Source organism: Coregonus lavaretus (genome assembly GCF_964263955.1).
Source record: "Coregonus lavaretus genome assembly, chromosome: 21".
Classification (NCBI taxonomy): Eukaryota; Metazoa; Chordata; class Actinopteri; order Salmoniformes; family Salmonidae; genus Coregonus; species Coregonus lavaretus.
In genome coordinates this window covers 27,216,822-27,232,019 of record NC_140008.1, presented here as the reverse complement: position 1 = coordinate 27,232,019, position 15,198 = coordinate 27,216,822, and the positions used below count along the sequence as shown (strand labels likewise).

At 41.6% G+C, this 15,198-nt stretch overlaps 2 protein-coding genes across 5 annotated transcripts in view; one reads left to right on the top strand and one right to left on the bottom strand.

Moving 5' to 3' along the window:
• Positions 1-129: 129 nt before the first annotated feature.
• LOC311148810 (transmembrane emp24 domain-containing protein 5-like) lies at positions 130-6,742 on the bottom strand. Its single transcript, XM_084185794.1, has 4 exons — positions 6,249-6,742; positions 3,792-3,889; positions 3,494-3,677; positions 130-2,263 (listed from the first exon to the last, which is right to left on the bottom strand). The coding sequence occupies exons 1-4, from the start codon at positions 6,423-6,425 to the stop codon at positions 2,045-2,047; spliced, it is 678 nt and encodes a 225-aa protein (XP_084041920.1). The 5' UTR covers positions 6,426-6,742; the 3' UTR covers positions 130-2,044.
• A 1,031-nt stretch (positions 6,743-7,773) lies between these two features.
• The window catches only part of LOC311148621 (SUN domain-containing ossification factor-like), a 66,850-nt gene continuing 59,425 nt past the window's right edge, over positions 7,774-15,198 (top strand). For all 4 annotated transcript variants that reach the window (XM_084185606.1, XM_084185604.1, XM_084185605.1 and 1 more), the window contains exon 1: positions 7,774-8,069. In XM_084185606.1, the coding sequence (XP_084041732.1) occupies positions 8,026-8,069 (44 nt within the window). In that variant the 5' untranslated portion in view covers positions 7,774-8,025. The remainder of the gene's footprint in view (positions 8,070-15,198) is intronic.

Genomic DNA, 15,198 nt, shown 5'->3' with positions numbered 1-15,198 from the left:
CTTCATCTCTTCTCCTTCATTACCACTTATAAATGAAAGATTGTATAACAAGTGCTGTATCTCAGTTGTCTAAAGTGTATTTTTCTCATCAACCTACCACCTATTTGAAGTCAAAGGAAACGTGACATGTTCAGAAAAGTAGGATTGTTTAATTTACACTCATTTACATCAACAGAACATCAGTCTGATAAATATCCCAGAATATTCTCTCCTCTCCTCGTTCCATCATCAGGTTAGCAAAATAGACACCTTATCCTAAACAACTTGTCTGTAGGGTCAAAGAGTTGCCTGTGTTCTTCAAAAGAGACCATATTGTCTTGTTCAAAAGGGAACAAAAAAGGTTGGAACAGAACATCAAAATCCTGTGGATTAAAAACATTCTTAAATTTGACTGATTAATCACCCATTGTGATGCTTGTTTATGCATCAGCTAAAATACTATGACACAAAATGGTGGGCAGAGAGACCGAGACAATACAACCCATTACAAATGGGCAAGTTTGTTTGGCATGGCCCGGTGTAGGTGGAGATTTTACTTAAGGACCAATTAAATAGTCTAAAATGTGCAAACTCTGCCAACCCGGGGCACCGTGCTATGCAAAACAAACTCACCCAATGGTTTGAGTAGCTGTAACAGAGGCTCATAATAGCACAGTGCAAACCCCTAAAACATCACACTGTTACTTTATGGTAAGCTATTCTCATTGTAAAAGAAGAGAAAGAGACGGTGGATACTGTAACATTTCATATTTCAAAGCAGGGATAGGTTGAAAGCCAGTCCTAGAGGTGAGCTAGTCATTTTTTTGCGTGAGCAGTTCACTGTCCAGCCACAAGATGGCGGTGTGGTCTCACAACACAGCAGCACAGTGAGTATTTATAGGAACACTCTTCTGTAACATAGGGAGCATTTAGAGAGAAATCAGACAACTTGTTTGGCTGCTCCAAAATCTTGGCACATATCTCAGTGCATCAACCACAAGTGTGTAAGTTTGTCCAAGTGCATATATATGACAGAGCCACAAATTTCAAAATAAAGTCAACTAACAGTCAATTAGTGGATCTCCCAACCACTCCCACCTCATTCAGTGCAAAGCAACCCTTCTCCTGCAACCTTCCCTGCCCCAATTACCCCCCAGGTGCAGGGTGTGGTTGCTGTGGTGACGCAGGTGTGTGTTAGATAGAAATATAATGCTGTCACTAGAGAAAAAGAGAGGGGCAGAGCAGACATGAGTTATAGGAGGACAGGAGGAGGGAGTAATAGAGTACAGCAGTGATTTAGAGGGTTACAGATGGAACTATTCCCTTTCCCCTACTCCACCCGCCAAGCAGCCGAAAGGCCAGCCAGAGAGAGGAGGGATGGCAGGCAGCAGATGTTTCTATGAAGAAATGTGTGAGTGTGTGTGGGTAAGAGATTGTGTGTGAATGAGTGCAAGTGTTTCTGAAAGCGAGTGACAGGGTGTGTGCGCGTGCGCATGTGCGTTCTGCCCCCTCAGTGTTGCTGTCCACTCCAGCCACGGTTTGGAAGGCAACAGTTCTGGCAGTATGGCACAGACAGCTAAATCAGAATATCTAAGGTATATCAATAACCTACTATATAGTAAAGGGTTTGGCAACATGACTTACAGGTCATATACTGGAAGACATGGAAAGACGTGACAGACAGGACAGGACAGTCACACCTCAGTGTCTGGAAGACATAGTTGAGAGGTCACATTACCATATTAATGGTAAACACTTATTCGTTTACGCTCGCTTTTAAAAACCAATGACTCTGAAGGTCTGGCTGGTGTCTCACCCTCCACTGATTATTAGATAGACAGAGCAGATACCAACACAGTCCCTCAGCAGCTAGACAGAGCAGAGGAAGAGACTGGACGGGTAGGTCATTTGTGTCTGTAAGGATGTGTGATGTATGTGAGTGCGTGTTGTACATAAAAACCTATGAGTTAGTCTCATCTTCACCACCAGTCCCCACTCCCTATTGGCTGGCTGATCCAGACAGAGCTGCCCGTCTCTCCCTGACCCCTCCCAGTGAGCGGGGGTGTTACGTGCGTGTGTGTCTCTTGTCGTCGAACAGCGAGCGGATGAGGTAGACCTGCACCCCCGTCACCAGCACCATCACCAGAAGGTTGGTCATGGACCACATGTTGACCCGGTTGTAGTTGGACTCCTGGAGGTTGCGGTCGCGGGCCTCGAACGCTTTGAGCACTGTCTGGATCTGAAGGCTCTTCCCCAGCCGGGCTTTAACACTATTGATGGTGTCCTGGAGAGCAGAGGGACAAAGAGGTTGGTAGTGGTTTGGGTTATCCTGATACAGTTATAGACATAGAAGCATCCTGGAACTAGAATCCAACAATACAGAGTAGACCAGACTTCAGGAGCATAGCGATTATGTATGTTAACTTTGACACGAGAGTTCCCAGGAGACAAGGTAACAGGACAGGGGGGAAGAAGGGGTGGGTGGATGTTAACAAAGCCTCAAAGGACGAACACGACTTCCTCCACAGCTGTACTTTACACTTCCTGTCCCTGACTAACTGACGCCTGTGTCCTGATACATGGGGTGGGGGTCTGGTATAAAGATCAAATAATTCTGCTCTCAGGTGCGTGTGTGGTTATTGTTGTAACATTGATGGCTGTGGTGCTCAGTCTCTCTGACCTTGTGCCGTTGTATTGGCAGTGTGTGTGTATGAGCTGGGTCAAAGTGACACCACCTGTGTGGTTGTGTGCTCTGTGAGCTGACGTGTTGTAACGCCAGCAATCTCTACTTCAGAGACAGACAAAACACCAATGTCAACAGACAACAGGCCTCAGACAAGAGACAGCTTCTGCCTGCTTGGTCACAGCCAATACACTAGGGCAGGGACGATACCAGTATTGCAATATTTTTTCCATGGCAAAAATGAAAAACTGAAGGAGACTAAACTCTTTGGTCCTTTAAAAATCTGCTGTATGTAAAATATTGTGTGCTATAGCTTGGAAAATAAATAAATGTGACTCTGGATGACAACATAATGATGTTTGTTTCCAACATTAGCGCTTTGTTTCCTTGCCACGATACTAACATCCCAGCCCTACAATACACCAATCTACCATTACTAATCGAATTTACACAGGGATTATTTTCTTCAATGATTATCCACAGGGATTCTTTTTTGACTATCCAGTATCCAGAATCACATTCAAAGATCTTCTAAGAACGTGTGAATTGTGAAATGTTGTGTATGAAATCGCACCCCCTTGCATGATGTGCTACAGATGTGGTGTAAAACTGCACCCTCCCCCCACCCTGATGTCTTACACGTGTCCTGTTGCATATAAAAGCAATGCATGCTTCCTAACCATGTCCTCTAGGGGAGTGTCTGAAATGGCGTCAATCCCCTATATAGTGACCTACTTTTGACCAAGACCCATAGGGTATATAGCCTATATAGGGTACAAGTGCTGTGGTAGGCTACAAGTGCCTTGGTGTAGTATAAGAGCGCCCCCTCACCATGATGTCCTCAAGCTTCATGTCCAACATGTCAGTCCCGTGGATGTACTCCTTCCAGTCCTCTGGCTCCTCCCCTTCCTTTTCCATGTTGTCCATGATCAGCTCGAAGAAGATGATCTTTTCCGACACCGCCGAGAACGAGTTGTCAAAACAAAACATGTAGTCTCCATCCTCCGTCTCTACACTAAAGGAAACACATACCGGGAGAGTGTGAAAGAGAGAGATCGAGAGTGTGTGTCCTCCCCCATGTGAGTGTGTATTCCACACTTGCGTGGTGGTGTGTATGTTTGTGTCTTACGTGTGTACTCCGTCTGACTTGTGATGGTCGCTGTACAGAACGTGTCCAGTAGGAGAGGACAGGCTGAAGTCAACGTCCAGACCTGCTCCGTCCAACACCTGAGAACACACAGATGAGACAGGTAAGATGGGTGAGAGGAGAGACGAGTGAAAAGAGAGACATGTTGAGGAGAGCTGCTGTTGAACAAGTTTTAGAACAAGCAGAGAGCTTCACAATATGAACAAACCAGTTCCTTCCTGGTGTCTGTTTCTCTATAGTTGCATCATTAGTTCAGGGCAATTCCACAGTAACAGACTGGTTTTTCACTTTGAAAATATCAAACAAAAAACAATGATTGCAAACATAGAACTCTATGCACAAGGACTTGTTTTAATAATTTCCAATGTACATTTTACAAAAACACATTTACTTGAAGAATAGTGCAGATGCAAATTTTGGTAACAGAATGACGGCACAAACGGTCATTCTGTTACCAAACTTTGCATCTGCACTGTTCTTCAAGTAAAAGTATTTTTGTAAAATGTTCTGTGGAAATTGTTAAAAGTAGTCATTGTGCATAGAGATGTATAGTTTGTTTAACTTTGCAATCATTGGTTTTGTTTGGAATACATTTTAAAGTGACAAATCTGAGTCTCAGCATCACTCTGCTACTATAGTAATGCCCTTCAGCATTTCCACATCTCGGTCTGCTCTGTTATTTAGGAGCAAAGAATGTCAGGGTTTCCAAACTGAATTACAAATGTCTAGTTATTAGAGTATTTAAAAACACAGACATTCAACAGAGACCATGAAGAACTTAGAATCTCCACAAACTAAGGACATTATCAAAGTTTTGTTTTCACTCCAAGGGCAGAGTGGTGTGTTACAGCATGCCACAGAGATAGCTTGTCTATGGTGGTAGACACAACAATAGGGAACTTAGAAGTAGGCTACAGTGATGGTATGACAATCCCTCAATGTCAAAAATGTTAATTAAGATAGGCCTATTTCAAAGAAAATAAGAGGTTTTACCAAAGTTTTATGTTGAGAGATGTCATACTGCACTCCACACTGACCTTTTCCACCTGGACAAAAGGAACACCTACGTGAGAATGCTGTTCATTGACTACAGCGCAGCGTTCAACACCATAGTGCCCACAAAGCTCATCACTAAGCTAAGGACCCTGGGACTAAACACCTCTCTCTGCAACTGGATCCTGGACTTCCTGACAGGCCGCCGCCAGGTGGTAAGGGTTGGCCACAACACATCTGCCACGCTGATCCTCAACACTGGACCCCTCAGTGGTGCGTGCTTAATCCCCTCCTGTACTCCCTGTTCACCCACGACTGCGTGGCCAAGCACGACTCTAACACCATTATGAAGTTTGCTGACGACACAACAGTGGTAGGCCTGATCACCGACAACGATGAGACAGCCTATAGGGAGGAGGTCAGAGACCTGGCAGTGTGGTGCCAGGACAACAACCTCTCCCTCAACGTGAGCGAGACAAAGGAGATGGTCATGGACTACAGGAAAAGGAGGGCCGAACATGCCCCCATTCACATCGACTGGGCTGTAGTGGAGCGGGTCAAGAGTTTCAAGTTCCTTGGTGTCCACATCACCAACAAACTATCATGGTCCAAACACATCAAGAAAGTTGTGAAGAGGGCACGACAATGCCTTTTCCCCCTCAGGAGACTGAAAAGATTTGGCATGGGTCCCCAGATCCTCAAAAAGTTATACAGCTGCACCATTGAGAGCATCTTAACTGGTTGCATCACCGCTTGGTATGGCAACTGCTTGTCATCCGACCCCAAGGTGCTACAGGGGGTAGTGCATATGGCCCAGTACATCACTGGGGCCTAGCTCCCTGCCAACTAGGACCTCTATACCAGGCGGTGTCAGAGGAAGGACCTTAAAATTGTCAAAGACTCTTGCCACCCAAGTCAAATTGTTCTCTCTACTACCACACCGCAAGCGGTACCGATGCACCAAGTCTGGAACCAACAGGACCCTGAACAGCTTCTACCCCAAGCCATAAGACTGCTAAATTGTTAGTGAAATAGTTAACCAAATAGCTACCTGGACTATCTGCACTGACCATTTTTTCGATAACTTTGACTCATCACATACGCTGCTGCTACTGTTTTATCTGTCCGTTTTATTCCTAGTTATATCTACATATTTACCTCGTAACCCTGCACATGGACTCGGTACTGGTACCCCGTGTATATAGCAAAGTTATCGTTACTCATTGTGTATTTATTATTACGTGTTTTACTTATATTATTTATTTTATTTTTCTCTGCATTGTGGGAAGGGCCCGTAAGTAAGCATTTACGAAGCATGTGACGAATACAATTTGATTTTATTAGTAGACTGTCCACAAAGCTGCCCTCACCATGAGTTCTAGCAAATGTATCTACTCATGTACACGTTTTTGGTTCACACTTTCAACCGATAATAACCCCTCGCACCTGATATTCTATCTCCAGCGATGCGTCCTTCTTCATGGTCTGGAAGAAGCACTCCTTCCGTCCGGCGGGGAGTGTAAATGTGAAGTCGCTGTCCAGGCTCTGGGAGAACGCGGCCACCATGAACATCTCAGACACCAGCACCGAGAACAGGCACAATAACCCCAGGACCACGTCCATGGTCTCCCGCTGCCTTCACCACGCACGGTACAGGCGAGAAATAACTATAGATTTTGAAACCGTAAAAAGACGAGTGCTAGCTAACGCTCATCAACTTCACATCTGTTCCGTTGGACAGCTCACGGTTCGAGATGGCAATCGCAATGTGAGGACCTTGCCTTAAGAATGGACATAGTTTTCTCTCAAATAGTTGGAATATTATTGTATTTAATGGTGCTAAAATATATTTGGGACACATTCTAGCGTATTATGGGCCATTTTTAACAACAACAAATAAATTCATACAGGCAGTTCTCAGAAAGGCGCTTTTCTCCGTTGCATGCTGGGTAATGTAGTGTGTGTGTATAAGCACAACTGACGGCATCCAGAGAGGAAGAGGAGAAGCGAGAGGGATAACGGCACAACATCTGTGTTCTCCAGCAGGGGACGTTATATATATATTTTTGCTCACCAAGCGAGGAGTTTTTAACCGCACTGCTAATTTGATGCCTAACCTTAAATTAAGATAAAAAAGCAAATGTTTGTTTTAATGAATTTTTATGATATAGACAATGTTGATTAGTGGAAACGGTTGTGCCTGTTCACACGTGTATCTGCCCACTCATTGGCAAGAATGGTCCCACCTGATCTTGCCTCCTCCATACTGCTTTCCATTTTTTAAGACGTTAAGAGTATCTGTTCAATATAATAGATAATCTGTGCATCCAACGCTGCTCCAGAAGCGCATTCGTCTTTACAACATCAGTACAGTCGCATTCCCTTGAAATAAACATTATATATGTTTCCTTGTGCTACACAGATATATTAGTTTATGGCAATATTAAGCAGGACGGATAGAAAACATGGGTGTAGGTATTTTTCTAGTGATGATGATGAGAGAAGAAGATTGCAATCTGATCAAGGATCTCTTGGTTTTAAAATTGTAGTAAGTGAACTGCACACCAGGCTTGCTAAAAATAAGGAAACTATTCAATAGGCCTCTATATAGGGTCATGTCATGACATGTAACATGTCAACTCAACTAGCTACTAGGCATTTTCTTCTGTAGGCTATGCCATCCCTTATCTGCTCCCCTTTGGAAGTTACTCTGCGATGTAATTCAAACCATCATTCATTACTCATCCTATTGCAAAACTATGTCATCCAAAAGATGCACAATCAGATGTAAATATTTCAGGATATTATATTTTCTTATCGTATGGAGGAGACGCATTCCACGTTCCATGTTCCAGCTCCTTTCAAGCAGAGGAAATGGGTGGGACTGTGCCGTAGTACGTCACTATTTCTCGGTCGCTGCCTGACGCTATTGGCGGAGAAGAGGGGAGAACCGCAGCAGCGCTTACCGAAGGCGAGCAGCACAGCAACAGAAGCAACTAGCCCAGAAAAGAGGCGGCGAGGGGTCGACTGAATGAAAATTCAACTGGCTAGCTACATCGAGTATAGTTTTAGGAAAGTGCCACCCTCTCCCTAAATATGTATTATATTTTATAAGCAACAAACATTACAGTTTGATAATAGTTCATCTTCGTGTTTACTGTATAGCCACGAGAGGTTAGTACAATCCTAAAAGAGCGAGGATGTTAGTCCCCGCGGGAAGATAATGAAGCGGTTGCGCGTTTTGTTGGCGTGCCTCATCCTGTGGTGGTAAGCCCTTCTATCTTCATTCTTTTCATTGTGTGCTAGCAAAGTGAACTTGATATTGTCATGTTTACGCCGACTAAATGACACATTACTCGAAAGCAGAATTGGAAAGCTGATATTCTGACAATGTCCTTTCGTGGTGTGGGATGAATCGATTACTCCATCCTCCCATATGTAAAAAGCGAAGTTCGCCAGCGCAGACTAGCTGGGTTATTCCTAGTATACGACCGTGCCTGGTCTGCCCCCAGCAAATATCACCTCTTACTATTTAGTGTAAAATGTGTATTCCAAAGGGCTTTAAATATAAAGTTAGGCGTCCTTTACCATAAAACACAAAGATATGGATCTCAAAGGGAATGTTATACATTTTAGTTTTTAGTGGATGTAGGCATTTTTTACCATGTTCCAGGGTGCTAAACCATTAACCGAAATGTCAGTTCTTTTTCTGTTTTTAAACAACTAGCTAAATGACCGACGTTGGTTCAATTATTTGAATTCCATTTCGTTGTTTTTTTATTTTCTTCAGTGAGCCTAATGTACACATTGCGCAGTTTATCTAGAGCAGGCGTTCCCAAACTTTTTTGGCCCAGTTACCCATTTTGATGTAACAAAAATGTTCGTAATCCCCCCATGTAAAAAAAGGTGATGTAATCAACGGCCAATGTTTACTTTTTAAATTGGGTCAATGATAGTCTTACAAATCAGTCTGACAGTACTTTTGAAAGTATTTCATAGTGCTGAGTGATTAGTGTTTTTGTTTTTTCAGGTCAGTTCGGTTTAGGTTCGATTATAAAAAAAAATGTCAGCGATTTCGGTTACTATTATTTGGGTTGAATGCTGTAGAAACACAGAATAAAACGATTAATAAAAGTCCCATGATGGTAGTGACTGCCCATTACTGCTTATCGCATATTAACCATCATTTATTCACATTACTTTACTTCAATAAAATATTTCGGTTGTGTATATTACATTTGTTTTATTTGATGACTTTATTATTTCTTTCCAAGGCATCATCTCATCTCATCTCTATAGAGCTGCTGCCTATGCTGTCTGACACAATCACTATTTCGTAGTTCTTCAAAGTAAATAAGGCATACTTTTATGACTGCAGAATCAATTACTTTGATTATGTATTTCCAGGTAGAGAGACTACCTGGAAACAGCTGCTCTCTAAGTCGCTCTGGATAAGAGCGTCTGCTAAATGACTAAAATGTAAATGTAAATATCCACTCATGATCATGCGGTCTTCCGGACAAGTAGATGCGCAATGGATTATGGTCATTGTAGTTAATTACAACGTTTTATTTGCTAAACTGTCAAATATTGGCCAATTGGAAACTACAACTCCCTACTACATCGCACAAACTGCAATGTGTGCGTTGAGCTTACAGAAAAAACCGAACGAAATAGAATTCAAATAATTGAACTGACCTCTGTCAATTAGTTGTTTAAAAAACGAAAAATAACCGACATTTCGGTTAATCGCTCAGGACTAGTATTTCAATCTGAAGGAAGTAGGGTTTGAAGTGACTGAAATCAGAATCAGAAAGGTATTGTGATGTTCAGAAGATCATCAGGCAATACTTTTGAATGGTCTTCTGTGTAGAAAAGAACATCACTAGCTTGGGGTCGCAACCCCTAGTTTGGAAAATGTTGCTCTAGAGATAAATCAGATCATGCCCAAACTGTGCGATGTAGAAGGGAGTTGTAGTGTCCAACTGGCCAATGTTGTACTTACTTTAGCACAGAAAACGTGGTAATTAACTACAATGACCATAATTCATTGCTCACCAACTTGTCCAGTCTGTTTCTTTTACACCTGTTATGTTAGGTTAGTGTGGGGCAGACATGGGGAGAAGAGACAGAAGAATGCGCCATCGGGAGGCATAGAGAGCAGTTGCTTCGCGAGATATCTCTACCTGAAAATACATGATCTAGGCCTAAGTGATTGATAGTTGGTATTCAGCAGCCATGAAAGTATTATTATTTACTTTGAAGAACTAGGCCTACTAAAATAGTGATTTTGTCAGACCGCATAGGCAGTAGCTCTATAGAGATGAGATGATGACTTGGAATGAGGTATTCAACCCTTTTGTTATGGCAAGCCTAAATAAGTTGGTTTAGGAGTAAAAATATGCTTAACAAGTCACATAAGTTGCATGGACTCACGCTGTGTGCAATAATAGTGTTTAACACAATTTTTGAATGCTTACCTCATCTCAGTACCCCACACATACAATTATCTCTTAAGGTTCCTCAGACAATCAGTGAATTTCAAACATGGATTCAACCACAAAGACCAGGGAGGCTTTCCAATGCCTCGCAAAGAAGTCACCTATTGGTAGATGGGTAAAAATAAAAAAAGTAGACATTGAATATCACTTTGAGCGTGGTAAAGTTATTAATTACACTTTGGATGGTGTATCAATACACCCAGTCACTACATAGATACAGGTATCCTTCCTAACTCAGTTGCCGGAGAGGACGGAAACCGCTCAGGGATTTCACCATGAGGCCAATGGTGACTTTAAAACAGTTAAAGAGTAAAAAACTAAAAAAAACTGAGGATGGATAAACAACATTGTAGTTACACCACAATACTAACCTAATTGACAGAGTGAAAAGAAGGAAGCCTGTACAGATTATTTTTTCTCCCAAAACATGCACCCTGTTTGCAACAAGGTACCAAATTAATACTGCAAAAAATGTGGCGAAGCAATTCATTTTTTTTGTCCTGAATATAAAGTGTTATGTTTGGGGCAAATACAACACATTACTGAGTACCACTCTCCATATTGTCAAGCATAGTGGTGGCAGCAGCATGTTATGCTTCTAATTGTTAAGGACTCTGGAGTTTTTCAGGATAAAAAAGAAACAGAATGGAGCTAAGCACAGGCAAAATCCTAGAGGAAAACCTGGTTGAGTCTGTTTTCCACCAGACACTGGGAGATGAATTCACCTTTCAGAAGGACAATAACCCAAAACACAAGACCAAATCTACAATGGAGTTGCTTACCAAGAAGACGGTGAATATGTTATGGGTGACCGATTTACAGTTTTGATTTAAATCTACTTGAAAATCAATGGCAAGACTTTAAATTGTTGTCTAGCAATGATCAACAACCAATTTGACAGCACTTAAAGAATTTTGAAAGGAATATTGGGAAAATGTTGCACAATCCAGGTGTGGAAAGCTTTTACAGACTTAACCAGAAAGACTCACAGCTGTAATCGCTGCCAACGGTGCTTCTACAAAGTATTGACTCGGGGGTGTGAATACTTATGTAAATGAGCTATTTCTGTATTTAATTGTCTAAAATTAGCTAAAACATCTAAAAACAAATACAGTTATGAGTCAAAGTATTTTTTTAACCTATCTACCGATAGGTGCCCTTTGCGTGGCATTGGAAAACCTCCCTGGTCTTTGTTGTTTAATCTGTGTTTGAAATTCACTGCTCGACTGAGGGACCTTACAAATAATTGTATGTTTGTGGTACAGAGATGAGGTAGCCATAAAATCATGTTAAACACGATTATTGCACACAGAGTGAGTCCATGCAATTTATTGTGACTTGTTAAGCAAGTGTTTTCTCCTGAACTTATTTAGACTTGCCAAAACAAAGGGGTTGAATATGTGTTGACTCAAGGCATTTCAGCTTTTTCAAAAAATCATTCCACTTTGACATTATTGTGTGTTGGCCAGTGACAAAATATCTCAGTTGAATCCAGTTTAAATTTAGGCTGTAACACAACAACATTTTGAAAAGGTCAAGGGGTTTGAATAATTTCTGAAGGCACTGTACCTAGCTGTATTAGAGGATGGACAACGATATCATATTTTTCATGAGGGCTATTGATGCAGCAATTATAGCTATATAACTAGCTAGCCAGCTAGACTAAAATATATTAATCCGCTAACTAGCTGGTCAACTTTTTAGCCAGCTGCTTGTCTTTTCTTCTTGAAGTCCTGAAGCATGGATGCATAAGCTAACAGTGACAGGTGGTGGATTATCACTGGTCGTGCATTGATTAAGCCATGAGAGCCACTGACGCAGGAAACAATACCCAGGGCTGGTGACAAGGGGATTACATGGCCAGTAGCATGACAGCTTTCTCCAGATGGACTGACTAGCATCAGACACCTACACAGCATAAAAAGAGAGTACTTTAAATAGTCTAGCTACACTACAGTAACTTACAAGCCAACAACTAGAGTAGCCTACTAAATGTTTTCACTTGACCTTGGTTAGTAGTTCCTTCTCTCTCAATCAGCTTTGTCTTATGTTGCCAGGACCATTGCTTTTTTTAGATGTGTCAAAGTAGAAACCACTCCACTGCTCTTTTCCTTCACCAAACTGCTCATCCATCAAAAAGACCAAGTCAGTCTCCATTGTACTCTTTTTCTGTCCTGGTCACTGATAAAGGTTATGTTTGCTGTATGTCTTCTGAGAATCTATACTGTGGACTTTTAACAGTCTTGTGGTTAATGGTTTACAGACCTATAGAAGGGTCTTCATGATTTTCTATGGTAAATATGGGCTCTTTAGGCAAGCTGCCATATGTGACTGCAGTATGCTTCCTATCAGTAAACGGTGTTGATTTAAGATTTGGTGCTGTGAGATTGATTGCATGTAGTTAAATAAATGTCTTTACTGTTCTCAAACATGCTTTTGAACTCTACACAGACAGACGGACTAGGTCTATATGTATGTACGAGTAAGGAGTTACTCTTGCGTCAAAGTGAGTGAAGTTGTAACGTATGGCTCCGTTCCCCCCTGGGAGGTTAGGCTATAAGAAACAGACGTGCAAGGGGATCGCTGTAGGTTTTACCTTGTATACCCCTATTTCCTCACATAGTTGAACTTCTGAGTAAATACCTTTGGATTTAAACAATATCTTTCCATACATGTTTTCCCATGGAAGAAGTGGTCAGAAAGTGACTATTTGGACCTGAATGCCAAAACATTCAGGAGATAGAGGTGCTCAGAGTTGACTCATTTTGCATACCCCACCATACCATTAGACATCCATGTCTTCATCACTGGAAAATATAAACGGTTGAGTTCGATATCATTCAAAAGCTTACAAACAGGGTTGTCAAACAATTTCATAATTTCTTGGATATTTTTTTTGGAATACAAATTGACATTTTTAAACATTTTTATGTCAATTATGTAAAAACTCATAAACTCAGATTTTTTTTAAATATTCGCATATGTTATAGTTTAGACCCTATTTTACATCATCTGTGGTTTTAGTTTTTTGTCCGCCATCAGTTGAGATACAACATGCTCTTGAATACAGGGTGGGTGTCATTTCAGCCATAGAAATAGAATTCATAGAATGGACCTATCCCTTCAGACCACTGTAATTTAGCTGGTACACCATTGGAATAGACCACAAAAATGGCCGCCGGATCACCCATCGTCGAATGTAAACTTAAATGGTAATGTCTATTATAATATCTATATTTCAATAGGTTTCCTATGGAGGATTTGACAGTTAAAACAACAGATTTTCCCATTCAAGTCAACATTCTCTGATGTGTGGACCTCCAACCATCTTTGTTGTACCATTTTAAAGTCGAAATGTCCATTATATGCCCATTTTAGTACATTTATCAGCCAAAGCATGACACCCACCCTCTATTCAAGAGCATGTTGTGTCTCAACCGAAGGCGGGCACAACACAAAAACCTCAGATGATGTAAAATAGGTTCTAAACTACAACATTTGCGAATATGAAAGAAATCGGAGTTCACGCGTTTTTAGATAATGTGAGTTATAAATCTCTAATTTTAAAGCAAGTGTAAGAAGTGGTAGATCTGTTCCATGTGCGCTATTTCTATGCTTTCTTTTACTCTGGTTTTGTACTCCAGCTGAAAATATAATATTTTTGGTTATGGAAAATATATTTCACAGCGGTTTAGATGGTACAATGATTCTCTACACTATCGCTTGCTTGATTTATCACTTAAACTGAAATTAGGCAACTATTCAAATTTTAGCAACCAGGAAATGTCAGGGATTTCTGCAGTGCATCGTCAAGGTAAAAAAAAAAAAAAACATACACTACCGTTCAAAAGTTTAGGGTCACGTAGAAATGTCCTTGTTTTCCATGAAAACATACATGAAATGAGTTTGAATAGGAAATATAGCAAAATGCATAGGAAATGTAGTCATTGACAAGGTTAGAAATAATGATTGTGTCCTTCAAACTTTGCTTTCGTCAAAGAATCCTCCATTTGCAGCAATTACAGCCTTGCAGACCTTTGGCATTCTAGTTGTCAATTTGTTGAGGTAATCTGAAGAGATTTCACCCCATGCTTCCTGAAGCACCTCCCACAAGTTGGATTGGCTTGATGGGCACTTCTTACGTACCATACGTTCAAGCTGCTCCCACAACAGCTCAATAGGGTTGAGATCCGGTGACTGTGCTGGCCACTCCATTATAGACAGAATACCAGCTGACCGCTTCTGCCCTAAATAGTTCTTGCATAGTTTGGAGCTGTGCTTTGGGTCATTGTCCTGTTGTAGGAGGAAATTGGCTCCAATCAAGTGCCGTCCACAGGGTATGGCGAAATGGAGTGATAGCCTTCCTTCTTCAAGATCCCTTTTACCCTGTACAAATCTCCCACTTTACCACCACCAAAGCACCCCCAGACCATCACATTGCCTCCACCATGCTTGACAGATGGCATCAAGCACTCCTCCAGCATCTTTTCATTTGGTCTGCGTCTCACAAATGTTCTTCTTTGTGATCCGAACACCTCAAACCATAACACTTTTTTCCAATCTTCCTCTGTCCGGTGTCTGTGTTCTTTTGCCCATCTTAATCTTTTATTTTTCTTGGCCAGTCTGAGATATGGCTTTTTCTTTGCAACTCTGCCTAGAAGGTCAGCATCCCGGAGTCGCCTCTTCACTGTTGACGTTGAGACTGGTGTTTTGCGGGTATGATTTAATGAAGCTGCCAGGTTTCTCAAACTAGACACTCTAATGTATTTGTCCTCTTGCTCAGTTGTGCCCGGGGCCTCCCACTCCTCTTTCTATTCTGGTTAGAGCCAGTTTGCGCTGTTCTGTGAAGGGAGTAGTACACAGCGTTGTACGAGATCTTCAGTTTCTTGGCAATT

What these genes read in the sequence shown, in the direction of transcription:
- LOC311148810 (XM_084185794.1), bottom strand. Translation starts at nt 6,425, where the DNA reads ATGGACGTGGTCCTGGGGTTATTGTGCCTGTTCTCGGTGCTGGTGTCT. An exon ending in CGCTGGAGATAGAATATCAG is followed by an intron (nt 3,890 to 6,248) that starts GTGCGAGGGGTT and finishes GTGTGTTCTCAG; the next exon opens with GTGTTGGACGGAGCAGGTCT. An exon ending in AAGTCAGACGGAGTACACAC is followed by an intron (nt 3,678 to 3,791) that starts GTAAGACACAAA and finishes TGTTTCCTTTAG; the next exon opens with TGTAGAGACGGAGGATGGAG.